The 21,864-nt window shown below is 42.7% G+C and overlaps 1 protein-coding gene across 3 annotated transcripts in view; it reads right to left on the reverse strand.

Moving 5' to 3' along the window:
- Window positions 1–857: 857 nt before the first annotated feature.
- Window positions 858–21,864, reverse strand: part of LOC123999954 (gamma-aminobutyric acid receptor subunit alpha-1-like) — a 41,019-nt gene continuing 20,012 nt past the window's right edge. For all 3 annotated transcript variants that reach the window (XM_046306006.1, XM_046306005.1, XM_046306007.1), the window contains exons 9-10: window positions 5,518–5,720; window positions 858–4,714 (exon numbers count right to left, since the gene is read on the reverse strand). In XM_046306006.1, coding sequence (XP_046161962.1) covers window positions 4,388–4,714; window positions 5,518–5,720 — 530 coding nt within the window. In that variant the 3' untranslated portion in view covers window positions 858–4,387. The remainder of the gene's footprint in view (window positions 4,715–5,517; window positions 5,721–21,864) is intronic.

Genomic DNA, 21,864 nt, shown 5'->3' on the forward strand with positions numbered 1-21,864 from the left:
CCTTTTTATGTCTCTATTTTGGTTTGGTCAGAGCGTGAGTTGGGGTGGGCATTCTATGTTTTCTATTTCTGTGTGTTTGGCCGGGTGTGGTTCTCAATCAGAGGCAGCTGTCTATCGTTGTTTCTGAGAACCACACTTAGGTAGCCTTTTCCCACCTGTGTGGTGTGGATAGTTTTCTGTTTTGTGTTTCTGACCCTGAATAATTTTTAAAATAAAAAATAACATGAACACTTACCACGCTGCGCTTTGGTCCTCACCTTCTTCATACGACGACTGTTACACCTATCTTAGACTGTATATAATAAACTGGTATTTTTTTCCCTCCCCACTCTCTCTTTCTCCCTCTCATTCATAGTTAGTAAAATAAGCAGAAATAATGATTTGTGAGTGTACATATACATTTATAGAGTCCTGCGGCCTGGTTGTATCTGTAAGAGAGAAACAGTGAGATCTGTAAAAATGGAGAGTCAATAGGCATTAGTTACTGTGTTTCCTAACCTCAGCGCCCCTTAGAGAGTTAGAAAAAAGTCATAGAAGAGCCCTACAGCACTTTACATCAATTTAACCAGAGGATATACATTTGTTATTTATGTCAAATTATCCCTTTCACCCAAACACTGCCACTGGAGACATGATTGTGCATATTTCTACCGTTGCCTGTGCGAAATTCCACTTTACGTCCCTTTGAATCCCTGCCAAATGTAGGTTCTATGCCTGTAGTAAGCTGCAAAGGTCTTGTGTTCTACTTTCGTATTCCCCAAGCGACACTTAAATGTATGAACTGTCACTTACCAGGCATTATCTTTGGTTGGAAAAAGGAGTCAAACGCATATAAAAGGAAAAGTGACAAGGGATGATGTGTTGGCATTTTTATAATTCAATTTATTACACATTGATCAAAATGTCAACATGACTTTTTTCCACTCTTTTATTTAAAGACTTATGCAGAGAATCAGATTCTACAGAGGGCCATATCATAACAAAACCAAACATTTACAGAAGGTATACCTTTCCACCCAATCCAACAGAATTACTACCCCATCTCCATCATCGTTTGGCTTGTATCATACATTATATACCACAAACACATATCAGTGAGTGTGGATGTGTTTTACCCCTCACCCATTATATATTTTCAACATTTGTGCTTTAAAAAAATGAGGTTTTATTTCTAAATTAATAGTTTTTTTTAAAATGCCTGATAAATAAAAACACAAGAAAACAAAAAACTCCCACAAGTACCTAACATTGATCAAAGACCCAACTTTGAAAAGCAAGTACTGTCCAGAACAACAGTTCTAAATGGGGGATTACTTGGTCTCCAACATAGGGGATCGGTTTGCGATGCATTTATATACATGTTACAGCTGCTGTATGTGAAAGGAGAAGGGGTTGGAAGCTCATGTTTGCAAATGTGCCACAGATTCCACAGCCAGTGCTCTGGAACAGATACAATGCCTTCCTAAATGAGTATGAAAAAAAATAACAACACTGGTGGAGGTCCACTTTCCACTCTGAATGGCAGGAAGTGTATTTTAGCTGAGGTTTTAATTAGCAAACAATATATAGAAACTCTTCTTTGATTTTGCTATCTTGAAAACTAAAGGAAAAAGGAAAAACATTTATTTATCCACTTAGCAATTTATCATCACTGATTATTAGCAAATCCTCAAATATAATTATTCATGTGAACTTAAAATACAGTAATTTTCTGTTTTTTCCATTGACTCCATTTATTGCCATAAAAAAAGCCATCAAAGCCATCTCCCCATCAATAGATCGACCTGTACATCAAAAATAAAGAAGAGTAATTCACGATTACCCAGCAGAAATATGGTTAAAAGTCTAAGGATGCATGGTTGATTAAAGAGTTAAGCTTTTTACAAGACCTTGTTCATTTGAAAACACAGGGGTCGGGGAAAGAGGCTAATTAACGTGTTTCAAAGCTGTCCTTGGATAGCACAAAGCTGACTACATGAATGTAAAGGACGCTTCTAATGTGAAAAATGCCCAACAATAGGTTGGTACAAACAATATTTATTATCTTGGGTAGTATTTTTCTATTAAATAGTCATATATGCATTATGTATATTATTTCTCCTTTTTTCGTCATGATAGTAAACATCCATACAATAGGTTTAAATTGAAATATCTAAATATTTATATTTATACATTTCACACAGGACTTGTGTGCACTTGCATACTGAAAGCCTTCTATCTCCAGCAACAGATCCTCTCAATCGGTCATAATGCAACCGACTCTCTCCTTCTCCCTCTGGGACGCTCTAACCTTCTCATCCCTGTGCACTGATCTACAATACACACTCGTCAGTCTACACAGTCCAGAGATATCGTCACCACTGCACAATGTCCAGTACTACAATACCCATTTATTGTAAAAACACCACAACCCATGCCATACAATGCCGCCACTCTCAATTTGGATCATGGTTTTCTGAAAGCAAATTGGGTGCTGACGGCTTGAAAACAAGAAAGACATGAAGCCCGTGACCGTTATTCCAAAGAGTTTTTGGATACCGACGCTGCACATGGAACTATGATTACTGAGGTCAACATAAAGCTATGGATATCACCCCGGAGAATGCAGATTTTCTTTTAAAAGCCCTTGCTAATCGATATTGCTACATTAACATAATTTGAGGACAATTAACTTCTGAGAAAAAAATCTCTTAAGTGTATGTTTGAATGTGAAAAAATGAAATCAATAAAAAGAAAGCAACAATATTTTTTGAACATGTTTAGTTTAGTACCCGTTGGGTCTCTCGGAGGAGGGATTGATATCATGCTACAAAAATATAGGTATTCGATACTATCATAGAACTACAAGACATTTCCTGTGTGTAGGCCACAGCACTAGCCCATCACGTTGAATGCCTCTGTGTTCTCTCCCATCAACATCAAGCAGCAACAAATGCAGTCAAAAATGAACATTCCCCCGAACGGCATGTGAGACTGAAGGCAGTGTAGCTGGTACTTTCTGAGTGTTGTCTAAAACATCGTTAACAGAAGATGGGAACCACGGCGCCTTCACAGGGTCACGGAAATAGAGCAGGATGTAAAACCTAGTGCCATGAATCAAGGGAGTAGCCAATCCCTAGTTAAACCCTGAAAATGTCAAAGGCACTGCTCTTCACTCTCAATGCATTTGCCACCGCCCGCCCGTTGCAATGCTTACTGCTGGCAGCCCTCTTAGAAACTAAACAATGCTGCTGACAGTCCTCTGGGCCCTGTAGAAATGACCCTCTAGGGGCTCTTCTATGCCATAGAAACCAGAAACCATAGTAAATAATAATAATAGTGTTTTTTAATTCTAAATATAAAATGCATTCCGACATTTAGATTTGACAGTTTTACATTCTTACTCATTTAGTAACCCGCCCCAGACTTTGACACATTGTTGTTGTTCGTGTGTACATAGCTATGGGATTCAGTTGAATAGATATGAACTTATATTTCAATTATAACCACTGGCAATGTTGACCAGCCATCGGTGGAACACTGACTTGGTAAGGAACTGTCACTTAGGAGTGAACCAGTGAATACTCTTCATACAAACTTTTTTTTAAAATGTTTCATAAACAGTAAAAAAAAAAAAAAATGTTCTCTGCCACATGTTGAAAATTAATACCCTTTAGTTACACTTTTGCAAAAGCTTAAACGTAATATTGACATCTCTAACACTTGATACTATTTACAATAAAACGAAATAAATTGTATTCATAATGTTGCACATACATGATTGAATCGTTTCTATCCTCTTCCTAAACCCATGAATGAATGACGTTGTTTCCACTGAGACATGTTTTATTGCTATTGCTGAACCCCTATCTTGATTCTTTCAACAAAGGAAATGAACAAACCCCAAAACATCAACGACAGAGAATGGAAGAATATTTGACAGAGATTGCAGGTAGCATTTTGTCACTGATATCAAACAAACTAGGCCATCAGTTGATTGGTCTTTGAGAAGAAAAATTCCCAGTCCATGCAAAAAAAAACACAATTTTCTTTTACAGTGGCAATGATCTAATGCAAAACAACAACTGAACATATATCAGAAAACTAAAACAAAGAATAGATCTTTATAAATTGTTGGGCTATGTGAATTTGTAGAATAGCATTCTCTTGCGTATATCATGTATTATTTATAGCATATTTTCTTTAGTAGCATAATCTCTCCCTCCCAAAAACAATTCCCATCATAGTCATCACATTGCTCTGATCCTAAAACCTTTTCTCTTTTTTACATTTTGGAAGGTACAGTATGTGAGATTGAAGCAATGTGGCGACTGGGAACTCAACCGGCTTTGGACACCATGTTTTCTGAAAATAAATATTCGGGAAAAAAGAGAAGGGGGGATTGGGATTAGTGGGATCCCGGGGTCATCCCCTGTAACTTGGGCTTTTTATTCAAGTAAGTTGCCCAGTAGACCAGGTTAAAGGTTCCGAAGAGTAACGGGAAGGCTATTCTGGCGATCCTGTCGATCTTGCTGACGCTGTTGAAGGTCTTCTTGGCCTCTGGTGGCTTGGGCTTGGGCTCCTCCTTGGGCTCGGTGGGGGGAGGGGGGGCGCTTTTGGCAATGGTGGCCAAACCAGGGTCCCTGGCAATGTTTGGAGCGAAGGCTGTGGCAGTGGCGGCGGTGTAGGCGGTGGTGTTGTTCTTCTTCAGGAGGGACTCCTTCTTCTTCTTTTGCTGCAAGGAGGGTAAACAAACAGTGCCTTGGATTATCTCACGAGAAACCAACCAACAAAGCCCATTGACGAGCTGACAATTCAAACTGGGGACATCCTTTATCGATAAGTATTGATGTCTGATCAACAAAAAAAACATGACAAAACAGTGTGTGATAATGGCAAGACATTGTGTAAGAGTTTGTCTAATATTTTGTCTCAATTTTGTTTAGGAGCAGGTAGAGACCACACAGTAATGTACTGTACGTTTAACTGCACCAGAAGACTGCAGGAACTCTAAACTATTCATGTTTTTGTCATGTCCCAAGAATCTCATTTTGCATTGAGGTGAGTTTGTGACATAAAACTAAACCCTCGCTTGCTGTGCTCCACTGATAATGTAGAAGTAACTGCTCTGGTTTTGGGTGGAATACCCCTGATGATTATGTTTGAGCTTTGCTGTCTTAAAAGCAAGAATGCTTAATTGAAACAATAACGAAGCTCTCTTCCTGCCCCTCTTTCACTAAAAAAGCTACGGGATGCGGCTGGTGAAATGTAACCACTTTCACATTCATAGACAGCTATTGATGCAAGGACTGACCATCCACAATATCAAATGTATAAGTTTTAACGATGTCTGAGGCTATAGAGTGTTTCTTTACATTTACGTTGGAGTAAAACAAGCAGATATTTTAGGTTCTGATTGGTTGTACGGAAGTTGAACTATGCTCATGAGGCTTTTATTCATTATATTCTTCAAGAATCAATGGATAGGATTAATATATCACAACACATATAATTTATGTGAGATAACAACACTAATACCTTCTCTGGCACCACACTTTTTCCGTCCCAGGCATAGCCCCTCTTTGTGAAATAGTTCACTGTAGCAAACTCAATGAGGGCAGAGAAGACAAAAGCATAGCAGACTGCAATGAACCAGTCCATGGCTGTGGCGTAGGCCACTTTTGGGAGAGAGTTCCTAGCGCTGATACTGAGGGTGGTCATGGTCAGCACAGTTGTCACTCCTGTAGGGACAGAGAGGGAAAATGAGTTACATTCTAGACGAGAATAGATAGACCATGTTCCTGCTGGTTTGGGTTTTACATTGTACGCTAAATAGGCATATTACGTCCTACAACTACACACTCTGTCCAACCTAGTCTAGGATGTGTGGCCATTTCCAAAATGGGGATGTTCTGGTGAGAGTAAAGCACACTGGTGTTGACATATGTAACTTTACGCATCTTGAATCAGTACCAACACAATTGGCCACTGGGTAAAATTGCTTAAATGGACAAAGCATAAGCTACCATTATGTTGGCAGCCTGAGCATAACATTTGATTGGCTGGTCGAAAAGCTTGCCAACTTCTCCAATAACCTCCCTGATTCCAGCTTCATGCATTACATGAACAATGAGACTGCAGCCCCAGAACAATAGGAATTATCACGTAAATACCGGTGGAGGCACATTTATTTTGGATAAAAGCACCAAAAGACATGCGTTTCTTTTTAAGCCTGCATAATACCTGCACACAAAAAGGTTATATGACTTTAAAAACAGAAAGGCGGAGGGGAGGGTGTTAAGCCTACAGGATTATGCAAGGTTGTTGTTCTGTACTGTGGACGGGTTTTGTTAAATCAGGGGGGATCTGAGAAGAGAGTAGGGGGGATCTGAGAAGAGAAGCAGGTCAGGGGATGTCTGTCGGTGCATTGCTCATCCACGCGGACTGCTGCAGATGTTTATACCACAAAACAAAAACAGCCGAGCGGCTTACACAGAGATCTCGGCTGGGGCCAAAGAAGACAATTCAAGGGACAGAATGAGAGGCTGCTTATGAATTAGCCAATATAATATAGTATTCCTCCAACACCATAGTGTTACAATGCAATGGTACTGGGTGTACAGGTTTAGGGAACGGGCAATGCGCGCCTCGTCGTCATATGTTGATAGACTACTGTGACGTTGTCTCTCCCTGCTGTGCTCTGCTTGGAAGACTTGGTTCACTGAGACTGAAGTGGAAAGATGAGACACACATCAGAGAATCAGCCTGATGCTGTATAGACTGACACTTTGTACTACTGCTTTTGGTCTGGACTTTGGTTGTGTGATGTGGTTTCTACACGACCATAAATTGCTACTGTGGAGCAATTTTCCCTCTAAAGCCACGTAGAGACATGAGAAATTGAACTTTGCCAAGTTCGCCACATTAGATTGCACTGTATAGATCAACGTTTTTTTCTGTGATCGAATCAACATCATATCAGACCCTTTTCAATGCAACAAACCAAAACAAATGTAACTTTGCAAGATTGGGTCTGTGATTTTGCTGCAGGCAGAGCCAGAGCGCAACGGAGTAGAATGATTTTGGTGGGGGTAGCCCACAAGCGGTCTTTCAATCATCGAAGAGTGAATGCGCTTTTCAGTTCAGTTCAGATCAGATCACAGAGTCTTGTGTGTGCGCATTTGTTGATATTCTTTGCTAGTTAGCGAGTTATTAGGCCAGTTATAGATACAGTGCATTTGGAAAGTATTCAGACCCCTTTACGTTTTCAATTTCTTTTTACTTTACAGCCTTGTTCTAAAATGTATTAACTTGTGTTTTTTTCTCACACTACCCCATCATGACAAAGCAAAAACTGGATTTTAGACATTTTGGCAAAAGCATTAAAAATGGAAAACTGAAAGAAAAAAAAACATAAGTATTCAGACCTTTTATTAAGTACTATGGCAGCAATTACAACCTCAAGTGTTATTGGGTATGACGCAACAAGCTTGGCATACCTGTATTTGGGGAGTTTCTTTCATTCTTCTCTGCAGATCTTCTCAAGCTCTGTCCAGTTGGATGGGGAGGGTCGCTGCACAGCTATTTTCAGGTCTCCAGAGATGTTCGTTCGGGTTCAAGTCCAGGCTCTGGCTGGGCCACTCAAGGACATTCAGAGATTTGTCCCGAAGCAAATCCTGCGTTATCTTGGCTGTGTGCTTAGGGCCATTGTCCTGTTGGAAGGTAAAACTTTGCTTCGTTCTGAGGTCCTGAGCGCTCTGGTGCAGGTTTTCAATAAGGATCTTTCTGTACTTTGCTCCGTTCATCTTTCCCTCAATCCTGATTAGTCTCCCAGTCCCTGCTGCTGAAAAACATCCCCACAGCAGGATGTTGCCACCACTATGCTTCACCGTATTCGATGGTGCCAGGTTTCCTCCAGACGTGACCCTAGGCATTCAGGCCAAATAGTCCAATCTTGGTTTGATCAGAACAAATAATAATTTTTATTATGGTCTGAGAGTTCTTTAGGTGCATTTTGGCAAACTCCAAACGGGCTGTCACATTCTTTTTACTGAGGAGTGGCTTCCGTTAGGAAGTGAGGAGTGAGGAGTGCTGCAGAGATGGTTGTCCTTCTGGAAGGTTCTTCCATCTCCACAGAGGTACTCTGAAACTCCCTGACCAAGGCCCTTCTCCCCTGACTGCTCAGTTTGGCCGGGCGGCCAGCTCTAGAAAGAGTCTTGGTGGTTCCAAACTTCTTCCATTTAAGAATGATAGAGGCCACTGTGGTCTTGGGAACCTTCAATGCTGCAGAAATGTTTTGGTAGCCGTCCCCAGATCTGTTTCCTTTGACACAATTCTGTCTCAGAGCTGTACGGATAATTCCTTCAACCTAATAGCTTGGTTTTTGCTCTGATATGCAATGTCAACTGTGGGACCTTATATAGACAGGTGCGTGCCTTTTGAATTTACCACAGGTGGACACCAAACAAGTTGTAGAAACATCTCAAGGATGATCAATGGAAACAGGATGCACCTAAGCTCAATTTTGAGTCTCATAGCAAAGGTTCTGAATACTTTTATTTTTAATAAATGTGCAACATGTCTAAAAACCTGTATTTGATTTGTCATTATGGGTTATTGTGTGTAGATTGATGAGAAAAAAAGATGTATTATCCATTTCTGAATAAGGCTGTAACGTAACAAAATGTGGAAAAAGTTACATGGTCTGAATAGTTTCCAAATGCACTGTAAGTGTAGATCAGTAATGGGGAGTTACTGCTTTCTACAAGAGTATAAAACATGTAGGCCACATTTCAGTCAGGTAAAAAGCTTATTTCTTAATTAAAGGTGGAGTGTTGTATTTTAAGACAGGCTTGAGTATATGCAAATAAGTCAATAGAAAGAGAGGTATCCTACATTGTCACATTATGTGTATGGTAATAACAATTGTTTTTCTTTTGTAAAATGGTTTCTTGCATCATACAAAACAATGCAATGCAATTTAAAGTCACATGTTTAGCCCATGTTGTTACAGGCCAATATTTTTTTTTACTATTGTCAAGCCCTTCATAATGTAAAAAAATGTTTTAAATGTAATGTAAGCCTGCATTGAACACCACATACAGTATAGGCTACTGTCAGCTAAATCATATAAATCAAAATCTATTTCCATGTGAAAATGTTCAGGGATTTGTTTATTGTCATGCCTGCTCCCACTCTTCTTCCCTGGCGCTCGAGGTCGCCAGACTGCCCTGCATTACACACTCCTGCCACCATCCTTACGCACCTGCTCCCCTCATGAAGCGCATCAGCGTTTCATTACATTCACCTGGACTCACTCACCTGTGTTTATTTCCTCCCCTATATCTGTCTGTTCCTGAGAAGGTCCCCCGCTTCAGCATTAAAGTTTGTATGTCTTTGTATTACCCGGTTCTGACACTGTTCCTGTCCTGTTCCATGTCAGTGCTAAATTAAAAGATCAACTCTCTGTACCTGCTTCTCATCTCCAGCGTCGGTTCTTACACTTAGTTGGTTTGTTCATAGGCCTACATTATGCTCAAATAGCCACAATATTCTATTGTCTACTGTCTAAAACTGTAAGTGCACAGCCTCAGTGTTCCCTGTAAAAGCGCAACGGAAGATGCAAAACATTTTCACAATGTTCGAGTTTCCGCTCACAGAACCCAAAATTTGCTCAGTGCCCCCAAAAATAATCAGGGAACATTACTGGGGAGTCCAGATTGTTCTTATTAATTCTATTCCCTTTTCATTTATTTTGGAGAATAGAAGAAATGAAAATAAAATGTATTCTAGCTAAACTATCCATTTGAACCAACTTCCCTGGTTTTCAACGGCCTATGTGGCATTGATATGAGTCAGAAACAGAAATTATTTTGTCAAAATTGACTACAAAGAGTAAATGTGACTGACCGGCTCGATTTGGTCTTATGTAGCAAAACATGTTTTTTACATTGGATAAAAGTAGAGACTGATAGCTAGACAATTGTATATCACACATTACAGTTGAGGAACAATGGGAAAGTAATTCTGCTTTGAAAGTTGATAAACTTGTAATCTCACATTTGAGAAAATGGCACTTGAATGGCCCCTGTTTTGGTACACCTACTGGAGAGCTCCACCCATTCAGCATCGTTCACTTCCTCTTATTAAGCTTTAGCCCCACCCATTTCTTTGCAGATTCACATGTGAGGCCATGTACTAAACAAACCAAAATGTCAAGACTAAAGGCTGGTCTATACTATGGGTGTGTTCGCAAATTTAATTCGGAGTGCCTGTGTGCTCTGGGCATTCGTAAACTCAGAGCGTTGTCAAATTGTCCGTTCATAACTGAACGCTCTGGCCGAGGAGTAGGGTTGACACAAGCGTTCTGACTTAACAACAACAGTCAAGCACCCAAGAAAAATGGCTAACATTGGCTAGCTTGCTAGCTACTTCCAGACACAAATGAGAAAACAGCTCACTCTGACCGTTTTGTTTTAGAGCTGGTTAGGCTGCTTTTATGTTATCCAGAGCGTTGGTGACTGGAACTGTGATACTGGCAACAATTTAGTTCGCTTTTTTGCCTACGTTTACTGACACCGGCCATATTCAACAGGTGTTGAGCGTCTGTAACTTCATCAGTAATTCTGCACTCTGGCACCTTCAGACGAGAGTGCTCTGAAATCAGAGTAGATAGCAAGAGCGAATTTACCAGCTACATCTATGGACAGTTGTCGCAGAGACATCATGAAGATTCTATTGAAATGGTTACTTGCATCGTGCAGTCTTTTGTTTAGACATGTAGCTAGCTAAACAATGAACTATAATCCCAACTCATAAAGTTATTACCCTGCATGAATCTGCAGGTAACTAAGCAACCAGGTTCAATGTCAGCTAGCTAACATTAGTCTATAACTGGCAATGCAAATGGCTCTGAGATACTAATAATATTACTTCAATGATCATACACAAAATGTTAGCTAGCGAGCCAGCCAGCTAATGTTAGCTAGCTAGCTAACAGTACACTTAAAATGAAAACAACTTTCTGACAAAATTAGAAACGTGTAATATCTGAAAATATAGTTAGCTAGACTATCTTACCCATATACATGGATGGACGCTTCACATTCTCTGTCACGGATGCCATGGTTGCCCTTAGTTTGAAGATGTAATCTGGAGACAGGTGTTTTATATAACAGCGTTCTGTGTGTTCTCTGGTCGACTCCGTCTGCATATTTGAAATCAAACGCCAGAATTTTCTCCATCTTCTTAAAAATCATACTCTAATTCCACTGATTTCAAAAGCAACACTTATGCAGTTCTGCTACGTGATGTGTTAGAAAAGATAAGCTACACATACTGACCAGCTCACGTTATAGACAGAACCATGCTACATGGCAGATCAATCCGAACTCATCTCTCGGCACGTCCAGCCCACTCATTATCTCAGCCAATCATGGCTAGCGGGAAGGTTGTTGGCTTTTTCCGTGGCTAAACCAACTAGGCTCATAATTTAACAATTTTATTTCCAATTTATAGATGACATACAAGTTTGTTATTACGACACATGAACATTCACATGATCCAGAAGGAATTTCTGCCCCAAAACTTTTTAATATATATATAAAAGAAAAAGGATACATTCAAATGTCTCTCCTGTGAAGTAGTGACAAACGCCTAGTTTCCTGAAACGAGTCACAAATAGGATAATTTTGGTCATGAAGTCAGTTTGGTAAGTGAGTACGTCACAACTAACTGGAAGGTGTGGTATGGATTATGATCATGCCCTGTGCCCACTAACACGAGAGAAACAGCTGTTCTGATTGCACTCTATCAGCTGCGTGCGCTCTATTGAATCTAACCACTAGGCAGGGTATCCTAGTGGTTAGAGCGTTGGACTAGTAACCGAAAGGTTGCAAGTTCAAATCCCCGAGCTGACAAGGTACAAATCTGTGGTTCTGCCCCTGAACAGGCAATTAAACCCATTGTTCCTAGGCCGTCATTGAAAATAAGAATTTGTTCTTAACTGACTTGCCTAGTTAAATAAAGGTCAAATAAAAAATAAAAAACCTACCGACAGTGAGACAGACCTGCCCATTACATAGCGCCTCAGTCTTGTTTACAAGTTTGGGGTCGGTCACTTAGAAAAGCAATTTTTTTGTCCATTAAAATAACATCAAATTGATCAGAAATACAGTTTAGACATTGTTAATGTGGTAAATGACTATTGTAGCTGGAAATGGCAGATTTTTTTATGGAATATCTACATAGGCGTACAGAGGTCCATTATCAGCAACCATCACTCCAGTGTTCCAATGGCACGTTGTGTTAGCTAATCCAACTTTAGCATTTTAAAAGGCTAATTGATCATTAGACCTTTTGCAATTATGTTTCTCAAACTAGACACTCTAATGTACCTAATCTCTTGCTCAGTTGTGCACCGGGGCCTCCAACTCTTCTTTCTATTCTGGTTAGCGCCAGTTTGCGCTGTTCTGTGAAGGGAGTAGTACACAGCCTTGTACGAGATCTTCAGTTTCAATTTCTCGCATGGAATAGCCTTCATTTCTCAGAACAAATATAGACTGACGAGTTTCAGAAGAAAGAGCTTTGTTTCTGGTCATTTTGAGCCTGTAATCGAACCCACAAATGCTGATGCTCCAGATACTCAACTAGTGTAAAGAAGGCCAGTTTAATTACTTCTTTAATCTGTACAACAGTTGTCAGCTGTGCTAACATAATTGCAAAAGTGTTTTCTAATGATCAATTAGCCTTTTAAAATGATAAACTTGGATTAGCTAACACAACGTGCCATTGGAACACAGGAGTGAGGGTTGCTGACAATGGGCCTCTGTACGCCTATGTAGATATTCCATAAAAAATCTGCCGTTTCCAGCTACAATAGTCATTTACAACATTAACAATGTCTACACTGTATTTCTGATCAATTTGATGTTATTTTAATGGACACAAAATGTGCTTTTCTTCCAAAAATAAGAATATTTCTAAGTGACTCCAAACTTTTGAACGGTAGTGTAAGTCAACACATCGCCAGTGTTACGATGAAATATCCCTTGGCCCTAAGACCTTTATGGAGTGGGGTACTTGCTGACATGTTTGATAGTGTCTATTACTTGAGAATGGAGATGATCAGAACGCACTTGTATCCCAACTGCAACTTGTCAATATTTCAAAACCCATTTGCGAGCATCTTGTGTCCCCCCACGACTTGTTTTGTAAAATTATTCCCTATGAAACACTTCCAAACAGATGCGAACTCTGGTAATAGATAGTGAGAAAGTTATAAAAAAACAAATGGCACCGAAGCACACACGTCGCCACTCACCAGTGACCTGATTGTGGCCTGGCTGCTCAATGTGCCTGCTAGCTAATAACATTACTTTCTAGCATCATTGAAAAAGTTTAAACTTAGCTCGCTAGCAAGTGATTTTTTTGGCACTGATAAACAGCATGTAGCTTGTACTTTATTTACGATAGTTTACCAGCTTGCAAATCAGTCAGCATCACTGTGTAGCATGGATACAACTCCATTCGGTGCACAGTAAGTAATGCTCAACTTGGCTCACTAGTCCTATATAGTATCACACTCAAATACAGATAACTGCAGCGCCATCTATTTTCTTGGCGACATCTCGTAACATCTTCCTTTGCGCAACACATGCAGATAACTCCTCCTCGACTCATGAACAGGAGAACTGGGTTAGACTCTTGCCAGTGACAACATTACACTGTTAACCAAAACATATATTCTGTGTTCTTATTCAAGTACCTTCAATAAGCATGAACTTTAAAGTCAAGAAGCAGACTACCCGTTTTCCTCTTACAAATATAAATGCAAAAAAAATATATATAACCTTTTAGATGAAACAACATATTCTTTGGAGTATCTCACAGGTGGCCTGATATTTGCCTTGGTTCTGGTGTGTCTCAGAGATATATTTTGAGGAGGTGGGGCTGCTTCCATATCAGCAGCCTGTTGTTCACCACCAGCTTGAATGGCGGGTTGGTCCCATGGTCCCCAATCATCCTCATCCATATTTGTTTGATGGTTGTTCGGGGGGATCCTGAGTTGTTCAGTCACTGGCCAAATGTATTTTCTGTTTCCCCCATATTGTTTACCATTCACTATTACTTCATATGACCGGTCCCTGAGTTGGTCAGTGCATATGCCCAGCGTCCAAGTGCTGGCTGAGCTGTTTGGGTGGAGAAGAATCCTCACTGTTTGTCCTTGGACGATGTTGCGCATGTCACAGGCATGTGTGTCATGGTGGTGTTTTGCTGTTAGCCCTTTTTGTAGTTTTCTTGGAATTCCATTTTGTACCACTTGGGGTTTGAGAAGTTTTGTCATGGTGGGTAGGATCGTGCGTGTGCATTTGGACATGAGTAGCTGTACCGGAGAACTGTGAAGTCTCTCTATTGGAGTATTCCGCCATCGCAGCCTTTCATAGAAGTGTTTTAGCCATTTTCACAGCGGATTATGCTTTTCCATTGCTTTGGCTGTGATACAGCGATGACGTCACATGTTTAAAGTCCCACTCATCAGCAAACAATGCCATGTCTGGTGTGGTGTCCGTCAGCTCATCGAGCTCCCAGTAGTCCAAGTAATAATCGACCATGATGAGGTAGTTGATTTTGTTGACTGTGAGTAAGTCCATCCCGATCTTGGACCATGGGAGGGAGTTGGTGGAGGATGAGTGTCTCCTTTTTTGTCTCTTCTGGATGGAGTTGCAGGTTGCACATTTGCTCATAAAGATCTACACCCTCTGTCATCTTTTGTCAGAAAACAGCATCACATGCCTTTCTGAGACTGGCCAACTATGCTTCAGTGGCCAGAGTGTATTTGGTGTAGAAAGGTAGCTCGTAACATGTCAGGGATGAATATCACTCCCTTTTCTGTGGTGAGCTCCTCTTTGCACATCCACTGTCTTAGTTGAGATGTTGACATCACTGGTGTGATCCACCTGTTCCAGGTCAGTTGTGGCTAGACCCATAGCGTAGACCATGGCTGGTGTTTGCATTTGTCTGTGCTCTGTGGTTGATTGAGCTGTTCTGGAAAGGAAGTCAACTACATGTAGTTCTTTGCCTTGTTTGTATTGCACGTGGAGTTGGTATATTTGTAGCCATAGCAACATTCTCTGCAGTTGCTTGGGTGCTGTGAGTAACAATTTCTTGAAGATCGTCTCAAGCGGTTTGTGGATGCTGTGTATTGTGATGAACTCTCTGCAGTGCAGATGCTGGTCAAACTTGTCACATGCAAAAACAATGGAGAGACATTATTTCTCAATCTGTGCATATCTTTGTCCTGTCTGAGTCAATGTTCTGGAGGAAAATTCAACAGGTTGTCCTTTCTGTAGGCATCACACTGCAGTGTGACTTCATCATTCAGGTTGTAGTATTTGAGCACTGGATGTTGTGTGACTAACTGTTTGATAGTCTTCAACTGCTGCGTCATGCTGTGGTAGCATGTCCATTCAATGTCCTTGTCAGTCAGTCTTCTGAGCAGCTCGCACACATCAGATAGGTGGGGCATGAATTTTGCAAGATAGTTCACAAACCCCAACAGCCGCTGTAGTGACTTGACGTCAGACATTGTACCCATGTTCTGAATGGCTGTTATTTTCTCTGGGTCAGGGCGAAGGCCCTCTGTGGTGAGAAGATGACCCATGTACGTCACACTAGGTAGCTTTAACAATAATGTATTTTTGTTCAGCTTCAGGTTGACATCTCTTACTCTGCAGGAGAGCTCTGTCATGATCTGCAATCGCCTCTTCGTGTCGGCACATCCATAGAGTAGAATGTCATCTGCGATCACGCTCACTCCTTTTAGTCTCTCCAGTACTTCACACTGCCTGCGCTGGTATTCTTCATCTGCTGACTTGCTTCCAAATGGCATTCTCAGCCATCTATACCTGTCTACAGGTGTCCAGAAAGTTGTTAGATCGCTGCTCACTTCATCAACTTTGACTTGCCAATATCCATCTTGGCATTGAGTACTGAGAATACCTTTGTGTTGCATATCTCTGGTAAAATCTCTTCTGTTGTGGACATCTGGAAGTGAGATCTCAGTAAGGCTTTGTTGAGTGCACTGGGGTTCATACATATACATATTTTATCAGGTTTCTCAATGACAACCATGTTGCTGACCCACGGTGTTGGCTCTGTGAATTTTGTGATGATGTCTGCATTGTCCATTGAATGTATGGCCTTTGTGATCCTTTCCTTCAGTGGAATAGGTATCCGTCTTGGTTGCTGCTGCACAGGCCGGGCTGCATTGTCGACCTCAAGGTGTAGCTCTCCAGGAAGGCAGCCAAGCCCATCGAACACGTTCTTGTACTTGGAGATGATCTGCTCAGTTGTCATGATGACCTCAGTGGATGTGGTGCTTGGGGTGTCGACGTAATGTAACACATGGCTGTGGTTCATATGTAGTAGACTGAGTCTTTCACACGTGTCAGCTGACTGCAGAGGAAGCTGGGATGTCTCCATGACCTGAAATTTGATATGAAACGTTTTTCCATCATGATCTGCTTTGAGATTGCATTCTCCTGTTGGCTTTATCTGTGTGCCATCATATAGCGCTTGAGTGTAGCCTTGCTACTCTAGGTAGGAGAACTGGATTGGCGTCTTGTATGATTCACTGTAGGTCCCCATAGCTTATGACATTCACTGTTGATCCTGTGTCTAGTTGACATTTAATTGTATGGCTGAGGTCATATGTCAATGGCTCATCACTTAGTGGAGATGGTTTAAAACCTGTTTGGGATAGGGGGCGGTATTTTCACGTCCGGATGAAAAGCGTGCCCAAAGTAAACTGCCTGCTACTCAGGCCCAGAAGCTAGGATTTGGATAAAAAACACGCTAAGTTTCTAAACCTGTTATCATTATGTCTGTGAGTATAACATAACTTATTTGACAGGCAAAACCCCGAGGACAAACCATCCAGGAAATGTGTTTTTTGAGTTGACTGTGTTTTCAATGATATTCTATGGGAATCTAGATTTCTGAGGCATCTGGTTGCAGTTCCTAGGGTTTCCACTAGATGTCAACAGTCTTTAGAAATTGGTTGATGTTTTTCTTTTGAGTAATGAAGAATTATGGCTGTTCAGACTGAGTGTCGAGTCTAGTGTACTGTTGTGTTTGGGGCGCTCCACTTTCATTTAATCCGCTATTGAATACAGTTTATTCCATCTTAAATTTGATTGATTATTTATGTTTTAAAATACCTAAAGTTGGATTAGGAAAGTTGTTTGAAATGTTTGGACCAAGATTATAGGTAATTTATTAGATAATGTGTAATCATGTTGGGCGAGTTGGAACCTATGCTGTTCTGAATCAAACGAGCCAAATAAATTGACATTTTGGGGATATAACGACGGAATTAATCGAACAAAAGGACCATTTGTGATGTTTATGGGACATATTGGAGTGCCTACAGAAGAAGATCTTCAAAGGTAAGGCATGAATTATATTGTTATTTCTGAGTTTTGTGTTGCGCTTGGTGGGTTGAAATATGATTGTCATGTGTTTGTTTGATGGTGTCATGTTTTGTCATTGATTATCATGTCTTGTCCCTGTGCTTCCCCTTCTATTCGTTTCCCTCTGCTGGTCTTATTAGGTTCTTTCCCTCTTTCTATCCCTCTCTCTCCCCCTCCCTCTCTCACTCTCTCGCTCTCTCTTCTCTCTATCGTTCCGTTCCTGCTCCCAGCTGTTCCTATTCCCCTAATCAATCATTTAGTCTTCCCACACCTGTTCCCGATCCTTTTCCCTGATTAGAGTCCCTATTTCTCTCCTTGTTTTCCGTTCCTGCCCTGTCGGATCCTTGTCTATTGTTCACCGTGCTGTGTCTATGTATTGCCCTGTCGTGTCATGTTTCCCTCAGATGCTGCGTGGTGAGCAGGTGTCTGAGTCTGCTACGTTCAAGTGCCTTCCCGAGGCAACCTGCAGTTCTTGATCAAGTCTCCAGTCTGTTCTCGTCATTACGAGTAGTATTATGCCTTTTGTTTGTAAAGTAACTTTACTGGATTAAAAACTCTGTTTTCGCCAAGTCGCTTTTGGGTCCTCATTCACCTGCATAACAGAAGGATCCGACCAAGGAATGGACCCAGCGACTACAGATGCTCGTAACACTGCCGTCGAGATCCAAGGAGCCATGCTCGGCAGACACGAGCAGGAATTGTCTGCTGCTCGCCATGCCGTGGAGAACCTGGCCGCTCAGGTTTCCGACCTCTCTGGACAGTTCCAGAGTCTTCGTCTCGTGCCACCTGTTACTTCCTGGCCTGCCGAGCCTCCGGAACCTAGGGTTAATAACCCACCTTGCTACTCCGGGCAGCCCACGGAGTGCCGCTCCTTTCTCACCCAGTGTGATATTGTGTTCTCTCTCCAACCCAACACATACTCTAGCGAGAGAGCTCGGGTTGCTTACGTCATTTCACTCCTTACTGGCCGGGCTCGAGAGTGGGGCACAGCTATCTGGGAGGCAAGGGCTGATTGTTCTAACAATTACCAGAACTTTAAAGAGGAGATGATTCGGGTTTTTGACCGTTCAGTTTTTGGTAGGGAGGCTTCTAGGGCCCTGGCTTCCCTATGCCAAGGTGATCGATCCATAACGGATTACTCTATAGAGTTTCGCACTCTTGCTGCCTCTAGTGACTGGAACGAGCCGGCGCTGCTCGCTCGTTTTCTGGAGGGACTCCACGCAGTGGTCAAAGATGAGATTCTCTCTCGGGAGGTTCCTTTCAGTGTGGATTCTTTGATTGCTCTCGCCATCCTCATAGAACGACGGGTAGATCTTCGTCACCAAGCTCGTGGAAGAGAGCTCGCGTCAACGGTGTTTCCCTGCTCCGCATCGCGACCATCTCCCTCCTCTGGCTCAGAGACTGAGCCCATGCAGCTGGGTGGTATTCGCATCTCGACCAAGGAGAGGGAACGGAGGATCACCAACCGCAATGTGCCTCTATTGCGGATTTGATGGACATTTTGTCAATTCATGTCCAGTAAAAGGCCAGAGCTCATCAGTAAGCGGAGGGCTACTGGTGAGCGCTACTACTCAGGTCTCTTCATCTAGATCCTGTACTACTATGTCGGTCCATCTACGCTGGACCGGTTCGGGTGCTACATGCAGTGCCTTGATTGACTCTGGGGCTGAGGGTTGTTTCATGGACGAAGCATGGGCTCGGAAACATGACATTCCTTTCAGACAGTTAGACAAGCCTACGCCCATGTTTGCCTTAGATGATAGTCATCTTCCCAGTATCAGATTTGAGACACTACCTTTAACTCTCACAGTATCTGGTAACCACAGTGAGACTATTTCTTTTTTGATTTTTCGTTCACCTTTTACACCTGTTGTTTTGGGTCATCCCTGGCTAGTATGTCATAATCCTTCTATTAATTGGTCTAGTAATTCTATCCTATCCTGGAACGTTTCTTGTCATGTGAAGTGTTTAATGTCTGCCATCCCTCCCATTTCTTCTGTCCCCACTTCTCAGGAGGAACCTGGCGATTTGACAGGAGTGCCGGAGGAATATCATGATCTGCGCACGGTCTTCAGTCGGTCCCGAGCCAACTCCCTTCCTCCTCACCGGTCGTATGATTGTAGTATTGATCTCCTTCCGGGGACCACTCCTCCTCGGGGTAGACTATACTCTCTGTCGGCTCCCGAACGTAAGGCTCTCGAGGATTATTTATCTGTGTCTCTTGACGCCGGTACCATAGTGCCTTCTTCCTCTCCGGCCGGGGCGGGGTTCTTTTTTGTTAAGAAGAAGGACGGTACTCTGTGCCCCTGCGTGGATTATCGAGGGCTGAATGACATAACGGTTAAGAATCGTTATCCGCTTCCCCTTATGTCATCAGCCTTCGAGATTCTGCAGGGAGCCAGGTGCTTTACTAAGTTGGACGTTCGTAACGCTTACCATCTCGTGCGCATCAGAGAGGGGGACGAGTGGAAAACGGCGTTTAACACTCCGTTAGGGCATTTTGAGTACCGGGTTCTGCCGTTTGGTCTCGCCAATGCGCCAGCTGTTTTTCAGGCATTAGTTAATGATGTTCTGAGAGACATGCTGAACATCTTTGTTTTTGTCTATCTTGACGATATCCTGATTTTTTCACCGTCACTCGAGATTCATGTTCAGCACGTTCGACGTGTTCTACAGCGCCTTTTAGAGAATTGTCTCTACGTAAAGGCTGAGAAGTGCTCTTTTCATGTCTCCTCCGTTACTTTTCTCGGTTCCGTTATTTCCGCTGAAGGCATTCAGATGGATTCCGCTAAGGTCCAAGCTGTCAGTGATTGGCCCGTTCCAAGGTCACGTGTCGAGTTGCAGCGCTTTTTAGGTTTCGCTAATTTCTATCGGCGTTTCATTCGTAATTTCGGTCAAGTTGCTGCCCCTCTCACAGCTCTTACTTCTGTCAAGACGTGTTTTAAGTGGTCCGGTTCCGCCCAGGGAGCTTTTGATCTTCTAAAAGAACGTTTTATGTCCGCTCCTATCCTCGTTACTCCTGACGTCACTAGATAATTCATTGTCGAGGTTGACGCTTCAGAGGTAGGCGTGGGAGCCATTCTATCCCAGCGCTTCCAGTCTGACGATAAGGTTCATCCTTGCGCTTATTTTTCTCATCGCCTGTCGCCATCTGAGCGCAACTATGATGTGGGTAACCGTGAACTGCTCGCCATCCGCTTAGCCCTAGGCGAATGGCGACAGTGGTTGGAGGGGGCGACCGTTCCTTTTGTCGTTTGGACAGACCATAAGAACCTTGAGTACATCCGTTCTGCCAAACGACTTAATGCCCGTCAAGCTCGTTGGGCGTTGTTTTTCGCTCGTTTCGAGTTTGTGATTTCTTACCGTCCGGGTAGCAAAAACACCAAGCCTGATGCCTTATCCCGTCTGTTTAGTTCTTCTGTGGCTTCTACTGATCCCGAGGGGATTCTTCCTTATGGGCGTGTTGTCAGGTTGACAGTCTGGGGAATTGAAAGACAGGTTAAGCAAGCACTCACGCACACTGCGTCGCCGCGCGCTTGTCCTAGTAACCTCCTTTTCGTTCCTGTTTCCACCCGTCTGGCTGTTCTTCAGTGGGCTCACTCTGCCAAGTTAGCTGGTCATCCCGGTGTTCGAGGCACTCTTGCGTCTATTCGCCAGCGCTTTTGGTGGCCAACTCAGGAGCGTGACACGCGCCGTTTCGTGGCTGCTTGTTCGGACTGAGCGCAGACTAAGTCGGGTAACTCTCCTCCTGCCGGTCGTCTCAGACCGCTCCCCATTCCTTCTCGACCATGGTCTCACATCGCCCTAGACTTCATTACCGGTCTGCCTTTGTCTGCGGGGAAGACTGTGATTCTTACGGTTGTCGATAGGTTCTCTAAGGCGACACATTTCATTCCCCTCGCTAAACTTCCTTCCGCTAAGGAGACGGCACAAATCATTATCGAGAATGTGTTCAGAATTCATGGCCTCCCGTTAGACGCCGTTTCAGACAGAGGCCCGCAATTCACATCACAGTTTTGGAGGGAGTTCTGTCGTTTGATTGGTGCGTCCGTCAGTCTCTCTTCCGGGTTTCATCCCCAGTCTAACGGTCAAGCAGAGAGGGCCAATCAGACGATTGGTCGCATACTACGCAGCCTTTCTTTCAGAAACCCTGCGTCTTGGGCAGAACAGCTCCCCTGGGCAGAATACGCTCACAACTCGCTTCCTTCGTCTGCTACCGGGTTATCTCCGTTTCAGAGTAGTCTGGGTTACCAGCCTCCTCTGTTCTCATCCCAGCTTGCCGAGTCCAGCGTTCCCTCCACTCAAGCGTTTGTCCAACGTTGTGAGCGCACCTGGAGGAGGGTGAGGTCTGCACTTTGCCGTTACAGGGCACAGACTGTGAGAGCCGCCAATAAACGCAGGATTAAGAGTCCAA

The sequence above is a fragment of the Oncorhynchus gorbuscha genome, linkage group LG16 (assembly GCF_021184085.1).
Source record: "Oncorhynchus gorbuscha isolate QuinsamMale2020 ecotype Even-year linkage group LG16, OgorEven_v1.0, whole genome shotgun sequence".
Taxonomy (NCBI): domain Eukaryota; kingdom Metazoa; phylum Chordata; class Actinopteri; order Salmoniformes; family Salmonidae; genus Oncorhynchus; species Oncorhynchus gorbuscha.